The sequence below is a fragment of the Myotis daubentonii genome, chromosome 9 (assembly GCF_963259705.1).
Source record: "Myotis daubentonii chromosome 9, mMyoDau2.1, whole genome shotgun sequence".
Classification (NCBI taxonomy): domain Eukaryota; kingdom Metazoa; phylum Chordata; class Mammalia; order Chiroptera; family Vespertilionidae; genus Myotis; species Myotis daubentonii.
The window spans coordinates 25,617,070-25,631,108 of NC_081848.1; the positions used below are offsets into that span (position 1 = coordinate 25,617,070).

At 44.3% G+C, this 14,039-nt stretch overlaps 1 protein-coding gene across 1 annotated transcript in view; it reads right to left on the reverse strand.

Moving 5' to 3' along the window:
- Positions 1–1,842: 1,842 nt before the first annotated feature.
- The window catches only part of FAT3 (FAT atypical cadherin 3), a 520,423-nt gene continuing 508,226 nt past the window's right edge, over positions 1,843–14,039 (reverse strand). The window contains exons 24-27 of the mRNA XM_059708164.1: positions 12,186–12,299; positions 9,744–9,803; positions 8,196–8,231; positions 1,843–7,595 (exon numbers count right to left, since the gene is read on the reverse strand). Of these exons, the coding sequence (XP_059564147.1) occupies positions 6,973–7,595; positions 8,196–8,231; positions 9,744–9,803; positions 12,186–12,299 (833 nt within the window). The 3' untranslated portion in view covers positions 1,843–6,972. The remainder of the gene's footprint in view (positions 7,596–8,195; positions 8,232–9,743; positions 9,804–12,185; positions 12,300–14,039) is intronic.

Sequence of the window (14,039 nt, forward strand, 5' to 3'; positions counted from 1 at the left end):
AAAGGGTCCACAAAAAATGCAAATCGTTAATTATTGAGAGTTTGGGCAAACAGGAGTGTCCACTCCAGGTAGAAATTTCAGGTGGAAATTCCAGAGGGACTGGGCAGAGACTAGAAGGCCCAATGCTATCCTCTGTAAGGCCTGCTTACAGGGTTGGCCCTTGGCTGGTGTCTGAGAACTTGAACTTGAGAGTGTTCCTACCACCTTGGTATCATTTATGCTGAACACCTGCATTCTTCCTGGGAGTCTGGAATGTTGGCACACCCCGGGCAGAGGCTGCTGACAAGACCTGACTCTAATGAAACTCTGGGTGCTGAGAGTGTAATTAACTCCCCAGATTAGCAATAGTCATGAGCACAACTATATGCTGGGTCCTGAGTCCTCCTAGGGAATCGAACCTGGGAGTGCTCTTGGGGACCCCGACCCAGGTACACACACAAAAGGGACCTTTCCACAGAGACCTATTTCCAAGCTTGGAACCAGCCATTTTTCTCAGGAACCAGCAAAGAATGAAGATTGACATGAAAATACTTTTCTTTTCCCCTTTCCCCAATGTACCAATACAATTTTTTTTTAAAATAATTTTTTTTAAAAAATATATTTTTATGGATTTCAGAGAGGAAGGGAGAGGGAGATAGAAACATCAATGATGAGAGAGAATCATTGATCAGCTACCTCCTGCAGACCCCACACTGGGGATCGAGCCCATAACCTGGGCATGTGCCCTTGACTGGAATCGAACCTGGGACCCTTCAGTCCGCAGGCTGATGCTCTGTCCACTAAACCACACCAGCTAGGACCCAATGCAATTTCTTAACTGACATCTCTGGATTGCTCTACCATTGCTGAGGTATGGATGGACCTGTAAACTAACTCTCTTTCTGCCGCGGGTGGCCATGTAAAAGACCTGGACAAATATTTTCCTGGTGCTTAATTCCTGACTACATCACTGTAGTGCTGGGGGAAAGGCAGAAGACTTCTAGCTCTCACCTCTCTTGAAATCCTTCTCACTGCAGTTTCTAAGGTCACCAAAATGAGGAAGGATTTATGAGGTCAAGGGGAGTTAGCTGGAGACATCATCGATTTATTTTTCAATCAAAAACATTTAATGAGGGTCAGTACTGTACTGGGAACCTGGAAAACAAAGAGAGTGAAGACACAACTCAAGTAGTTTATGGCCTTGGTGGGCAGGCAGTGGTACGCTGAAAGTGGCTCATACTGGCTTGTAAGGGCCACTGTTAGAGCTATTGCGAGCAGGTTCACATTACCTTGGTAACTTGAAGCCATGATAGGAGTACTTCTATCATAGAAATTGGCAAATGCAACCAATTGGTGCTCCCCCTTTTTCATCTGGTGTTAGGCATTTACCTGCATACCACAGTGGGGATGGCCAGGTGGTCAGAGGGGTGCCGCACACTGAACTCTGCCAGCACAACAAGGATTTCCAGTAAGGGAGGCGGCCTTGAAGGTGTGGGGTTGTGTCTAGCAGAGATTTCTGCAGAGACAGGACGCCATGATCCTCCTTTGTCCTAGTCTCCAGCACTGTTTTCATTTTCACCTGGGGAAACCCCACAGGGTATGTGCCCAGGAAGGAGCTGCATGCGCTTCCAGCACAAGTGCACCAGAACCAGCAGAAGTCTTTCCGGGGGTGAGAAGTCTCTGAAAAAACCCACCCGCCCTGTGGAGACTGCCCACAGGCCACGTGCTCAATAACTGAAGACAAATAGAAGGAGACACTGAAGAAGAGTCAACACAACGGCTAGTTTCATTTTTTTTCTTTTTACTTGAAAACTTGTTTTAACCATCAAATTTTTAAGTTATAAACCTGTACACTGTTGGGTTTTTGTTTTCTTTTTGGCTGTCTTTTTTGTTGTTTTTGTTCTTTCATTTTATTTATTTATTTTTTATTTTTTAGAAAAAGAACACCAGACTAATCCTGCCAACAGCAATATATGCAGAAACACTCCGTTTCCATCAGGGGCAAGATTTACTGCAAGTGTTAGCTTTCCCCTTTGCATAAGGTTTGGCGTGTGATGTGTGTGCAAGTTTAGGTGAGTGCACATGTGTGTGGAGAAATGATATGTTTTAGTCTGAATCTGAAATGGCATTGATATTAGAGACAGAGTAACTGGGCAAAACACACTTATTTAAAAAATGCCAATAAGAACATCTGCTTGAAAACAGAGAAAGCGGAATGAAAACAGTAGAACCAAAGAATGTTTACAGTACATTTTGAAATGATTAAAAAACACCATTTTCAAACCCCAAATCCTTTATGTGATTGTGTGTCGTTACCTCAGAAGGTTGCAGACCAACAGCATGGATGACTTAGAATTGTATTCGACCCCCCAAATTAAAGCATCCTGATAGGCATCAAATACAGTATCTACAAAAGCTTGGAAAATTGAAACCATTATATACAATTTTATAAACATTTTAAACACCAAAACATACATCTTTTACAAACCAGCCTGTTTGCAACAGGTAAATTTACAAGACAATCTCTCCAATACAGTGCTTAGAAAGAACTGCTTCCACTCCCCACACATTTCTCACTTCCCGAAATGCAGTAGTATGGGCTCATAAAATTGTTCAATAGTAGCAATTCAGGTATTGGTTTGCTGGAAGGGTACTACAGTACATACTAATGGGTCCAAACACTCTCCAGGTGACTATATGATTCTCTAGTGCATCCTAAACATTGGAAGAAACTTATTATGGCCTTTGTGTAATATTACATACTTGTAATTATTGCTTTCATTATTACATAAGGAAAGAAAATCTTAATTCTTTTCCTCTCTCTTAGCCAATTGGCTAAGTAGTAACTGATGCCAAAGCCACCAATGGTGACTCTAAACCCTAGAATTATACAACCAGAAGCTTAAAGACACTGTGGATTTTCACCAGAATAATGTGCAGTTGAACGTTGCAGGACAAAACCCAGGGAAAACACAGAACCACCTGCTCACAGACCACACAAAACTATGATGCTGAAGAAATGCCTTTCCCAATCCCCATGCCCCATGGTTTGAAGCTAAAAAACATAAGACATAAAAGCCTAATCACTTTATCAATACCTGTGTCTTGGAAGGGCAGCAGAGGAAAGAGAAGAGATAATTATTTGGGCAACCCTTGCAAAATGAACACTAAATCTTCCTGAATTTTCTCATATGAAAGCATTTTCTGGACCCTAAATGATTTATTTTGCTATATCTTTCCTCAATTTCCTGACTTTGATTATGTAGACACAGCATTAATGGGGACAGTGGGTGGGGTGGGGGGGAGTAAGTAGGAGATGGTTGACGGTATACACACACACACACACACACACACACACACACACACACACAATGGGCAAATGTAGGTTTATAGTTGTATGTGAAACAGAGTTTATCCTTGTACTATTATTTATTCTTGAATTATATATTTTTCCATACAAACAACTGTCAACCTACTTTTACTCACCCCTGTATATCTTACTTGCTTCTTTCAAGGCTGTAATAGTGATTCCTAAGGGGGATTCCCAGGGAAGTTCCAGGAATGCAGCATAAATTCCCTTTCCAGGCCTTCACACTGGTTCTCTGCTAGGGTAAACAATTGCATGGACTTGACCTACTCATATTGCTAAGTCTTCTCCAGTGGCGCTTTGTGAATGGGCAGGATGTGAGTACATGGAAAGCTGGCATGGAAAGGAACTCAGCAGCAACAAGGCGCGTACAAGACATTGAATAAACACCTACTTTATTCACCCTTTAAAGCCCCAGAGCTCTGCTTCCCATGTGACAAACATCCAGTCTCACCAGAATGTGCACCATACAAGAAAAGTGCCTACAACAGGCTATGGCATTGGCTTCCGGGAGGCGGCACATACATGTGAGCAAAATGGGAAAACACTAGTTGGCTTCCATCGTATCCGCGTGGTTTAGCACAGTGGCGGGAGTAGGAACAGACACCAGGACTGGTCTGGGGAAAAAAAGGAAAAACCACAATGCACCCAGTCGATCATCTTATAAACCGAGTGCCACGTCACCATAATTGATGACTAGCCTGGGTTCCATTCTGTAATTATCATTCCATCCTCATTTTAGAAAACATTCATTTGGTGAAAGCAGCATTTTGATACATGTTCAAAGAAATGTGTGAATTCTGTAACTGTACGCTCCCTAGCGGAGCTGCTAGCAAACATGAGGTCATGAGGCTTCCAAAGAAATAATCTCCACGATTTCTAGCATATTCCACAGCAAGAACGGTGGGAAGTCAGAAGTCCAGCAGATGCCATGCCCCAGGCAGTGTAACGGTGACTGTTACGTGGAAAGAATATTGGCCAAATGGATGTTCAGCTACTTAACCTCCTGAGTGAGGTTGGGCAAGTGCCTTCCCCTCTTTGGGCACGTTCCCTCTTTCATACAAATACAAGGGTTGGACAAATCTTAAGGACCCTTCCAGGTCTTCAAATCAGCAGACATCCCACCTAGTTCCATCTGACTGAAAACCATTTCATAATCTACAGGGAAGTCCAATTTTCCAAAAAAAATGAAAAGCTACGTGTTCACAGGGTAATGAATAAAAACGTACCATGCTTGTCTGGTATACATTTAGTTGCAGAGCTATTCTGCAGAAAACCAGGGGAAGCTCTTCTGATGAAGGAGGTATTTTATATAGGTCAGAGCCAAGGGAGGGCACGGATTTCTTGGGTGACTTCACAACTGCATTAGGTTCTATTTATTCCTTCATTATGGTGTCAGTCAGGCATTCTCCCCGGAGGGGATGCTGTGTAAGCAATAGTGACTCACTGGCATTAATCTCCTTCTATTATTTCCTGGGGGCGAGGAATGAATTGTTGGTTTTACTTTGATGGTTTTTATGACATTGCATCATTAAAAGTGTAGCAGTGATTCCATTCTAGACCATTAGCTTGTTATTTTCTCCATGATTCTGGAAAAATGTGCTTCTTACGTAAGAAAAATACCAAAGGTTTTTATCCTCCAAAGCAGCCAGGGTGAAATTCATGCATTTCAAGCCCACGGTGCAGATAATGTTTCCGTGAGTAGGTCTAAGCAAGAGACAGGCAGAGGAGAAAAGCCGAAACATTTGTGAAATGTATCCGTGGACTCAGGAAGCTTGACAATGAAAGGATTTTTTTTTTTTTTATAACAAACTTCAGGAACACTGACTCCTACAAAGAAGTGGATTCGACATCACTGAAACAACGAAAAATATGTCTGAGTGGGCGACACACAGACTCGGGACGGCGCAATTACACACCAATGTCATGTGTCATCAGAAACTGTGGACACAGATTTGCTCATGAAGCAGATAGTGCAAATATGCATTTACTTACCACGGCCACCACACACGCAGCCATCATCTGATTGAAGCGAAAGAGGAAAGTCACTCAACGTTCAGCTTCGAGTGCTGAGTTATTGTACTTCCCGTGGGATGATTCCCCTGTCAGTTTTGGAAACTCACGGCCAAAGTCCACATGTCAGATAGAGGAGAACCCCAGGGTGTAATGAAACATTACAGTTTTCAAACAAGAGTTTAGTTCCAGAAAATGATAACAAAATACTGTTGTATTTTTTTTTTAAAAAAAGCACAGTTTTGCTTTAAGTTAATATAAATGGCAGTACCAAAATAAAGTTAACTGAACCGGAGTAAAATATGGCGTTTGGTGTTTCTCTGACATCATAGATCTAGAGAAACTGGAAGGTCCGCTGCGCAGGCAGAATTTTCCACGTAGTCCATAGCCTAAGACGTCCACGTTCGCGGTCCTCAAGAGCAGCCTTACTGAGTGCAAGCACGTGCTTGTACGTAGGCACACACACACACACACACACACACACACACACACACACTATTATAATTTATACACCAACACGAATGTACTTTTCTAAAAACACAATTGCATTTATAGTGATGATGCGAACCAGTTTAGAACAACACTCAAATTGTATTTGCATTATCAAGAACTGTGATTATCTGGTTGAACACTTTGAAAGTGTTATATTTGATTTTTTCCCCTAAATTTGTGAATTCTGCTTAAACTTCTAAATATCTCTCATTTGTAGAGATTAAGGTACCAAAATATTACCTTTTTCCCCTCTTTTATTTCCTAATTCTCAGAAGAAAGGCCAATTTCTGCAGGAGTGTTAAAATTGTTGTTACAGCCAGGAATGTTTCATGGAAAACAGGTAATCACATTCTTTCTAATGCTTGAACAATGTTAACGTCCCCAGCCCACAGAGTGGTACCCAAATATCCTCTTGTTCCTCTTCACTGTACCTTTCTCGAAGATCATAAAACCCAACTATATAATATTGGATGCTTAACACAAACAAACAAAAATAACTAAGCATATTAAACATGTTACCTAAACCTAATTTTATAGCTGAAAATTGGGCAGCTTATAAAAAAAAATAAAGTTGATTTTTAAAGGCTCCAGCCCATTTTCTTGTTTGTTTAATAATATCTGTTTTTCTTTCCTTTTGCCTAAGTGACTAACTTTTCCAACAATGATAACTAGTATTTTCATTCCCTCTCCCCCACCATTGGCTGAAAAATTACATGCCTCTTTGCTCATTGTTGCCAGTTATTAATACTGCAAGGGCTGATGCTGGAATACTTTCCAGGGCACAATACTGCACAAAGCCATACAAGACCGACGGTGTAACTTAGGGGGTGCAATGCGTTCCTCCTTTAAAACCAGAGCGAGCTTTCTTGGTACTCCCATGGGATGATTTCCCATGGGAAATACACAGGTACATACTGCAAGGGCGATCAGTCCCTCTCAGAAACAATTTCTGAGCCTTTTCCTTTGCACCCAACTGGCTTGAAACAGCTTGACTTGTGAAGAAGATCCCCGTGGGAAATACCTGCATTTCCTCCTCCGCTCAACACACTGCTCTGCATGGAGACACAAGCCCAGCCAGTCTCCTTCCGAACCCAACAGCGCAAAGCACCGAGGCGCATCCCCTACACTTGGGTCTGGTGTTGAGTCTCCATAAAGGGGATGTGAAGGCTGGCGAGGCTGAGCTCCCCGACGCTCTCGTAGTCACTCATGGCTACGTCGGCATCCTCAAAGCCGCAGCTGGCCGACACATCGGAGGATGAGGTGCCTCTGGAATTGTGCAAGGACAGAGACACACTGTCTGCTGGGCCCGCGGTCTCGGTGCCCTGGTTCATGTTGACACCAAAAGTACTAAATTCACAGCCGGCTGGCGGGCCCACCAGCTCTGCTTCGTTGGGGAATGGGTGAGGTGGGAGGTACTGGCTGGGATGGAACTGGGGCCTCCTCCTGCAGTCTGGGCTCAGGGTGCCGGCCAGTGAGACAGGCTGGGAGGGTGGCAGGGCCTCGTACTGGTCCGGGAAGTCCTCCGGCAGGGGAGGGGGCAGCTGGTCCTGACTCAAGAACTCCTCTTCGTGAGGGGGTGGGTACTCGCTGTCAATGTCGTAGCCGCCCAGGTAGTAGTCGCTCTCCAGCTCCCGTGTGCTGCCCTGGTGTGCAGAGCCTCCCTCCTGGTTCTCATAGTTGGGCACCTCTTCTATGTCCGACAGGCGGGCGGCCGGCATCCAGTCAGAGGTGTCCCAGTGGTAGGCTGTGAGCAGAGAAGCCCTGATAGTTAATTTCCTCCAGGCTGGAGTTGGGGCAGGGTTTGGAAAGGAGCAGATAAGGGACCTGGCATGCAACTCACATCCGAGGGACCCTAAGGAGCCAAGTCACGTGCATGCTCCTTTCAGGCTCAATCAGCAGCCAGCCCATGCTCTGGCCCTGGGGGAGCAAGGCAATGGCAGCTCTGAGAGATGGGGCTGCAGCACCTTACACCAGCCATGCCAGGAGATGGCCAGCGAGGGCATGCTGAGGATCACAGAACCCCTACCCCATCCTCTCTTCCTATCCCTACGCCAAGTGCAGAGCCAGGCTGGCAACATGCTCCCAGAGAGATATGCGTCAGCTGTCCTGTGGACCACAAAAGTCAGGGAGGTGTGCACGCCAATGGATGAACCGCACGCATAGGAGTAGCTGGGGGATGGGGGGATGTGGGCAGGGCTTTCACCTCCAATACCAAGCTCACAAGACACCTGGAACATGCAAAACTCAGATCAAAGAAAAATGGAGGGAGAGGGACAGGATAAGAATGAACTCAGCCATTCAGAACACAGAAGGAAAACGTTATGCTGGGTCACAGCAGAGTCACCTCGGTTGTAGTTCTGTCCTTGATCCATGACAGACACTGTTTAAACACAAAGTGAGAGGTAAAACTGATCATCCAAGCCATGTGCAGGGGGCAAAGGAGAACATTTTAGACGACTTAAAAACATGCCTCTAGTTCTCCCCACTGTTATCTAGGAAATAAAAAGATAAATCCCATCCACACCAGGCCCTAATTGTATCATGACACTAATACAAGTTACCTGATTGAAATTGATTCCCAATATATTGAATGATTTCTTTTTTTTTCTCTTAATTGACTAAATATAGCTTTATTTAAAATTTAATAAAATGTTTTTTTTCTAATTTTGCTTTCGACCAACAATAACTTTCTCATGCATGAATGCCTATCTGTGAACCATCATTTAGAAAACATTGTAGTAGATGGCTTTGAATAATTGTTTCAATATTGAGATTTTAAAATACCAAACCATGTTGTAAGCCAATTACCCTCCTACTTCTGATGGTGGAAGTAGTTCAAATTGTTAAAGGCAAATAGACTTATATGTAAATGTCCCTTTCTTTAGCTGTTTATATTATTATTAACTAGAAATAGTTAATGAAGTTATGTCATACCTAGTACACCAGATCACTTTAAATCATTTTGATAAGGGTGAGACTGTGTTTAGCTCTGACCATAGAGTATTTATCAGAGCCCCCTGCTTTAGTTTAACCTAAAGTCTCACTTTAAGATGACACAATAATAAACCAAACAAGGGATTCTGAGAAGGCTGAGGGTACATCGAAGTATGTAATGTGAGTTGACCAATTCACAAATAATCATTTACTTCCTGTGCCCAGAGAGCATGGCATTTCCATGTCTGAAATCAGAAAATTCCATTTGTATATAGAGCTATTTAATGCTATGAAACCTTATTCCATGTAAATGAAGAGAGAAATTTTAACTTTCTGATGGAACAAATATAAATAACATCTTGGAAGTGACTTCTAATTCAATTTGCTTATTTTTCAAATGAAGAAAATGAAACCTATAGCTGTTAAGTAACTTGGTTAAGGTCATACTTCAAGTTTGTGGCCCAAACTAGGAGTTTAGACTCTAATCCCTCAGTTCAATGATCTTTCTATCAGACCATACTGCCACTCAGATCTCCAAAGCTCATTTGCAATGTTTTTAGAGAGATGTTTCTAAGAAGTCTGAATTTTCAAAATATTGAATGATTTCTTAAGTGTTCCCACTCATAGTAGGTGCTCAATGAATACACATTGCATGTAAGAATGAATTTAGCGTTAATCTTGATTCCAAGTATTTGGGTACTCTTCTCTTGGAAGAGATTTTATAAAAAGAGCATCCCATGTATTTGAAAAAATTATAAACTCGATTTTTTTCAAAATTTTAAAATTTACCCCAATTCCTTGAGAAATATCCAGTGTCTCCCTTGAAAGCACCTGTGTGTTGCCTCCTCTACTGCTAGCTGACTGAAATCACCCCTAGTTCAGCGTAACAAGGATGCAATATTCCCAAAAGGATAACTCTTTACACAAAGAAACGCTATGGAAGAAAAAAAGTAAATACCTTCATTCTCTATAGTGTCAACTACATTGTTGACAAGCTGAATGACAGTCACTATGGATGCTTGTGGCCGGGAGAAGAAGACAGGAGGGAGGGGAGGGACAGCTTCAGGTTAGTTATGTATTTTACACATACGTTATTTTTTCTTAACAACAGCAATAGCAACAACAAAGGTGCAGCATGCAAACACCCAGAGCCTTCCCACAGTCCATCCAGTAGGCAGTGATCCAGTGGCCACTGTTTTCCAGGGTCCCAGGATTCTGGGAAGAGAAGGGATATGGCACACATCCAGGGCCATTCCTCCTTGAAAGGCAGGATGGGCAGGGATCGCTGGGTCATACATTCACACTTCATGGCCCAGTGAAATCCATCTAGGAAGGCAATGGCTCATCAAGCTCAGGCTAATTTCTCATTAGCAACTCCCAGAAGCTCTAGAGGAGACCTCACTATTCCCAAAGAGAATTCTTTGTTGATCAGCCATGCCGCCACGACCAAGTGCCATGATGGAGGATAACCTTTGCAGGACTGGTGGCTTCACTCTCACACGATGCCACCATAGCCCAGAATGATCCAAGGCCCAGTTCTCTCCAGTAAAGTGTAGACAGACATCAGCATTTGACCTCTGAAACAGTTAGAATCAGGGAAGGAGATTTCTGTACTCTCTAAGAGTTGCATTAACACTGGATACCAGCAACTTGTTAAAACTAATGAGAATTCCTTGTACTGCCTAGTCAGAGCACATAGAGCAGAGCCCATGAGAATAGTCAACTTGGCATCACTGCGGGAGCTGCTGCCTGGAGTTTGGAAACTATCGGTTCTCGGTTGCTTCTCTACAGAACACAAACTGGTGACAGCTGTTTCTCTCTGGCTGGGGATGAGAAAAGGAATGAGCACCCAGGCAAACCTAGAGGCAGGCACCTGACCTCCTAAAAATGGTCAGAAGAAAATGCACTGTTATATAGTGTGTCATCCCAGCAGCCAGATAAACTGAGGCTCTCAGGGGTGCCAGTTATTGGGGTGGAAGTGATTTTGGGTAGTGGTGGTGACAGTGGACTATCTTATTTCCATGACTGCTATGGCCTTCGAGCTCTCCTGCTCCTGTGTTTACCTGGAGGGCAAAGGCAATGTTGTTTTCATTTTGCACTTCTGGGCACAAAATGTCCAGCATAGGGTTCAGCACACAAAATAAATTCAACAAGGGTTTATGGGTTGAATGATTACATAAAGTAATAAATATTCAGCTTTTGCTAAACCTATATAATAAAAGGCTAAAATGCAAATCAACCGAACAGTGGAATGACTGGTCACTATGACATGTACTGACCACCAGGGGGCAGATGCTCAATGCAGGAGCTGCCCCCTGTTGGTCAATGTGCTCCCACAGGGGGAGTGCCACTCAGCCAGAAGCCTGGCTCACGGCTGGCAAGAGTAGCGGTGGTGGCGGGAGCCTCTCCCACCACCTCAGCAGCGCTAAGGATGTCCAACTGCCGGCTTAGGCCCACTTCCTGCAGGGAGCAGGCCTAAGCCATCAGTCGGACATCCCTCAAAGGCTCCTGGACTGTGAGAGGGTGTAGGCCAGGCCAAGGGACCCCTCCCCGAGTTCACAAATTTCATGCACCAGGCCTCTAGTTGCTTATAAATGAGAAAATGACACAGGTAAGGCTAACTATCTCTGTGGATGACTATTTGAAATTATTCTCAGTTCACCACTCTGGCTGCATTAAGACCATTTCTGCTACAAGGAGCACAGCCCATCTTCCAAAGCTGGTTCCTTAGCTCTGGAAACCCAGTCCAGCAACCTCTTCATTAACGTAAGTTCACAAGAGGCAGAGGTAAATGCTTTGGAGTGCCAAGGAGGTCCATGAACCACATGGAATTGCATGCAACTTCTGGGTGTATGTGCATTTTTCTAAGGAGCTGGTGCATAGTATTCAACAGATTCTGCAAAGGCCCTTGACCCCAAATGATCATAAGGGGGTTCAACTGAATGAAGATGTCACTTCTGTGGGAAGGAGTTTCTATGGGAAGGTCTTGCCTCTTAACTAATTTCTAATAAAATGGAGGTTGGATGTATAGTGAAGAGATAATGATTAGTAAAATTTTAAAAAAACACACACACATAAATTACACTGTTTGCTAGTGGCTATCATTTGGGATGAGGCAGTTCCATCATGAACCAAATCAAAGAGAACGCATTACTGGAGGCCCAGGGGAACCTTGACAACCCCCGATGCAGATCCCCAGGCCTGCTCACAGTTGCAGCTCAACAGATGCTCCTTCAGCAATGAGGCCCAACAATGGAGCCAACCAGAAAACTGGTGAACACATGCAAATGCCCAGGATCAGGTCAAGAACCCAAACTGGTCACATCCCCTTCCTCTCAACCACTGATGCCAGCACAGGAAGCAGAAGCCACCCCGGGGAGACAGATCCATGACTTCTTACCATTATCGTCACCAGAATCCGACTGGAAGGAGCTCAGAGACTGCACTTCAGAGTTGCTGCCTTTGTTGCTGCCTGCAAAGCAGGTCACTTCTCCCGGGTCATCAACTCCTTTGTCTTGGTGGACAGCGAGAGAACAAGCAGAAATGACACTGGTTACCTCGTGCGTACTTCCAGCCCGGCCACCCCCGGAGTTCACTCCTCGGAGTTCTTTCATTTGCTCAGAGAAAATAATTTAGCTCCACAGCAGAGAATTGATTGTGCCACTGGGGGCAAAGGTCTGTCTGTCAATCAAGTGATTTACATTATGGATTCAAACCCTTAACCCTTGGTAAATGAGCTTCCAAAGAGCTGACAGCCCAAAGTAGCTGCTCCCTCCTCAAAGGGAAGCCTAACTGAAGAGTGAGCCGGGATGAAGTGTCGGGGCTGCTCTCTGCCACTCAGAGTTAATTTAAATCATTTACATGAACCCATGTGGTGTCAACACCGGGTTAAATGAGATTGCTTTTAAAATAGGGGTATACATATTTTATAGGCAAGAACGCCTTTGCATGATCCTGACTTCCATCTCTGGGAGCGAGTGGAGTTCTCAGCACTGCCTTCTAGAGGGCAGTGTCGCATCAGCTTTGGGAATGACCATGTTCTGCACTCAGGTAGGAGGGCAGCTGGTGGTGTAGAGGTGCCCTCATCCACACACTTCCTCCTTTGCCATACAAAGACACACTGAACTCCCTCCCTCCCTCCCTCCCTCCCTCCCTCCTTCCCTCCCTCCCTTCCTCCTCAGGGTTACCTTCTTATTTGATGGACTAAGGAAAACAATAAAAACAACCCATATTTTGAAACTGTCAAGTGAAAAATGAATTGGCGACCTGGAGATTGTTTCACCAGCTAACCGCCTTGCTTAACAAAGAAAGAAATGTATTCAATAAAAACCCAATAATACTTCGGGCGGGGGGGGGGGGGGGAGGAGGGGGGGCGGGGAATGTGAGTTTTGGCCTGAGGTGGATTCTGGAAATAAAGCTGTCACATTACGAAGCGGGTGGAGGGAAATGACCACCAGGAAAAGCTTCAAATCACCCTGTAACATGATGATGGCATGATGGTATGAAGAGATGGAGGCTTGTGACTCAGGGAAAAGTTGCTCCTGCTCGTGGCTGGGGAAATGCCTGATTCTCCCACAAAGGGTGATGGCAGTAGTGGGCAGCGCCGTGGCTCTGTCCCTGCTGTCAGATGCTGAAGACACAGCAAAATGATGAGCTAGCTAAACAACTCATCTGAGTGGAGAGAGACGCCCGCCAGGGAGAAATTCACCTTCCAACAGTCACACCACAGACAATACGAAGATATGCCTTTGAAAAGCATGAAGTGGGCACCAGGCTTAGCCCTGAACACAAGGGAAAGAATGACAAATGATCTACCCTGGTGAATATAGTGCCGTGCATAAAACTGCTCTCTGCATGTCTCCATTTATTCAAACCCCGCTTCTTCATTGTTAAATAAAAATGAGCCTTTCCTTTATCTAGTGCAAGCATGTCAAACTTGCGGCCCGCATGCTTCATTTATTTGGCCCGTGTTAGCCTTTAAGTTTGACATGCTTGATCTAGTGGCTCGGCAAGTTTAACTTTACAGATGATTTTAGAGAGAATATATTTATGGTAAAAAGTCCACCAAAGACATCAACTTAAAGTATAAATGTGTCTCCAGAAAACCAGAGTCAGTAGATTTAGAACAGTTGGGGCAGCACTAGAATAGAACAGAGGCCCACCTCCTCTAGCAAGGGATGCTCTCTCTCTTACATCCCTCTCCCTCCTTCCTGCTATAGCTTCCAAGGGCAGTGTTGGTGAGACCACAGGCTCT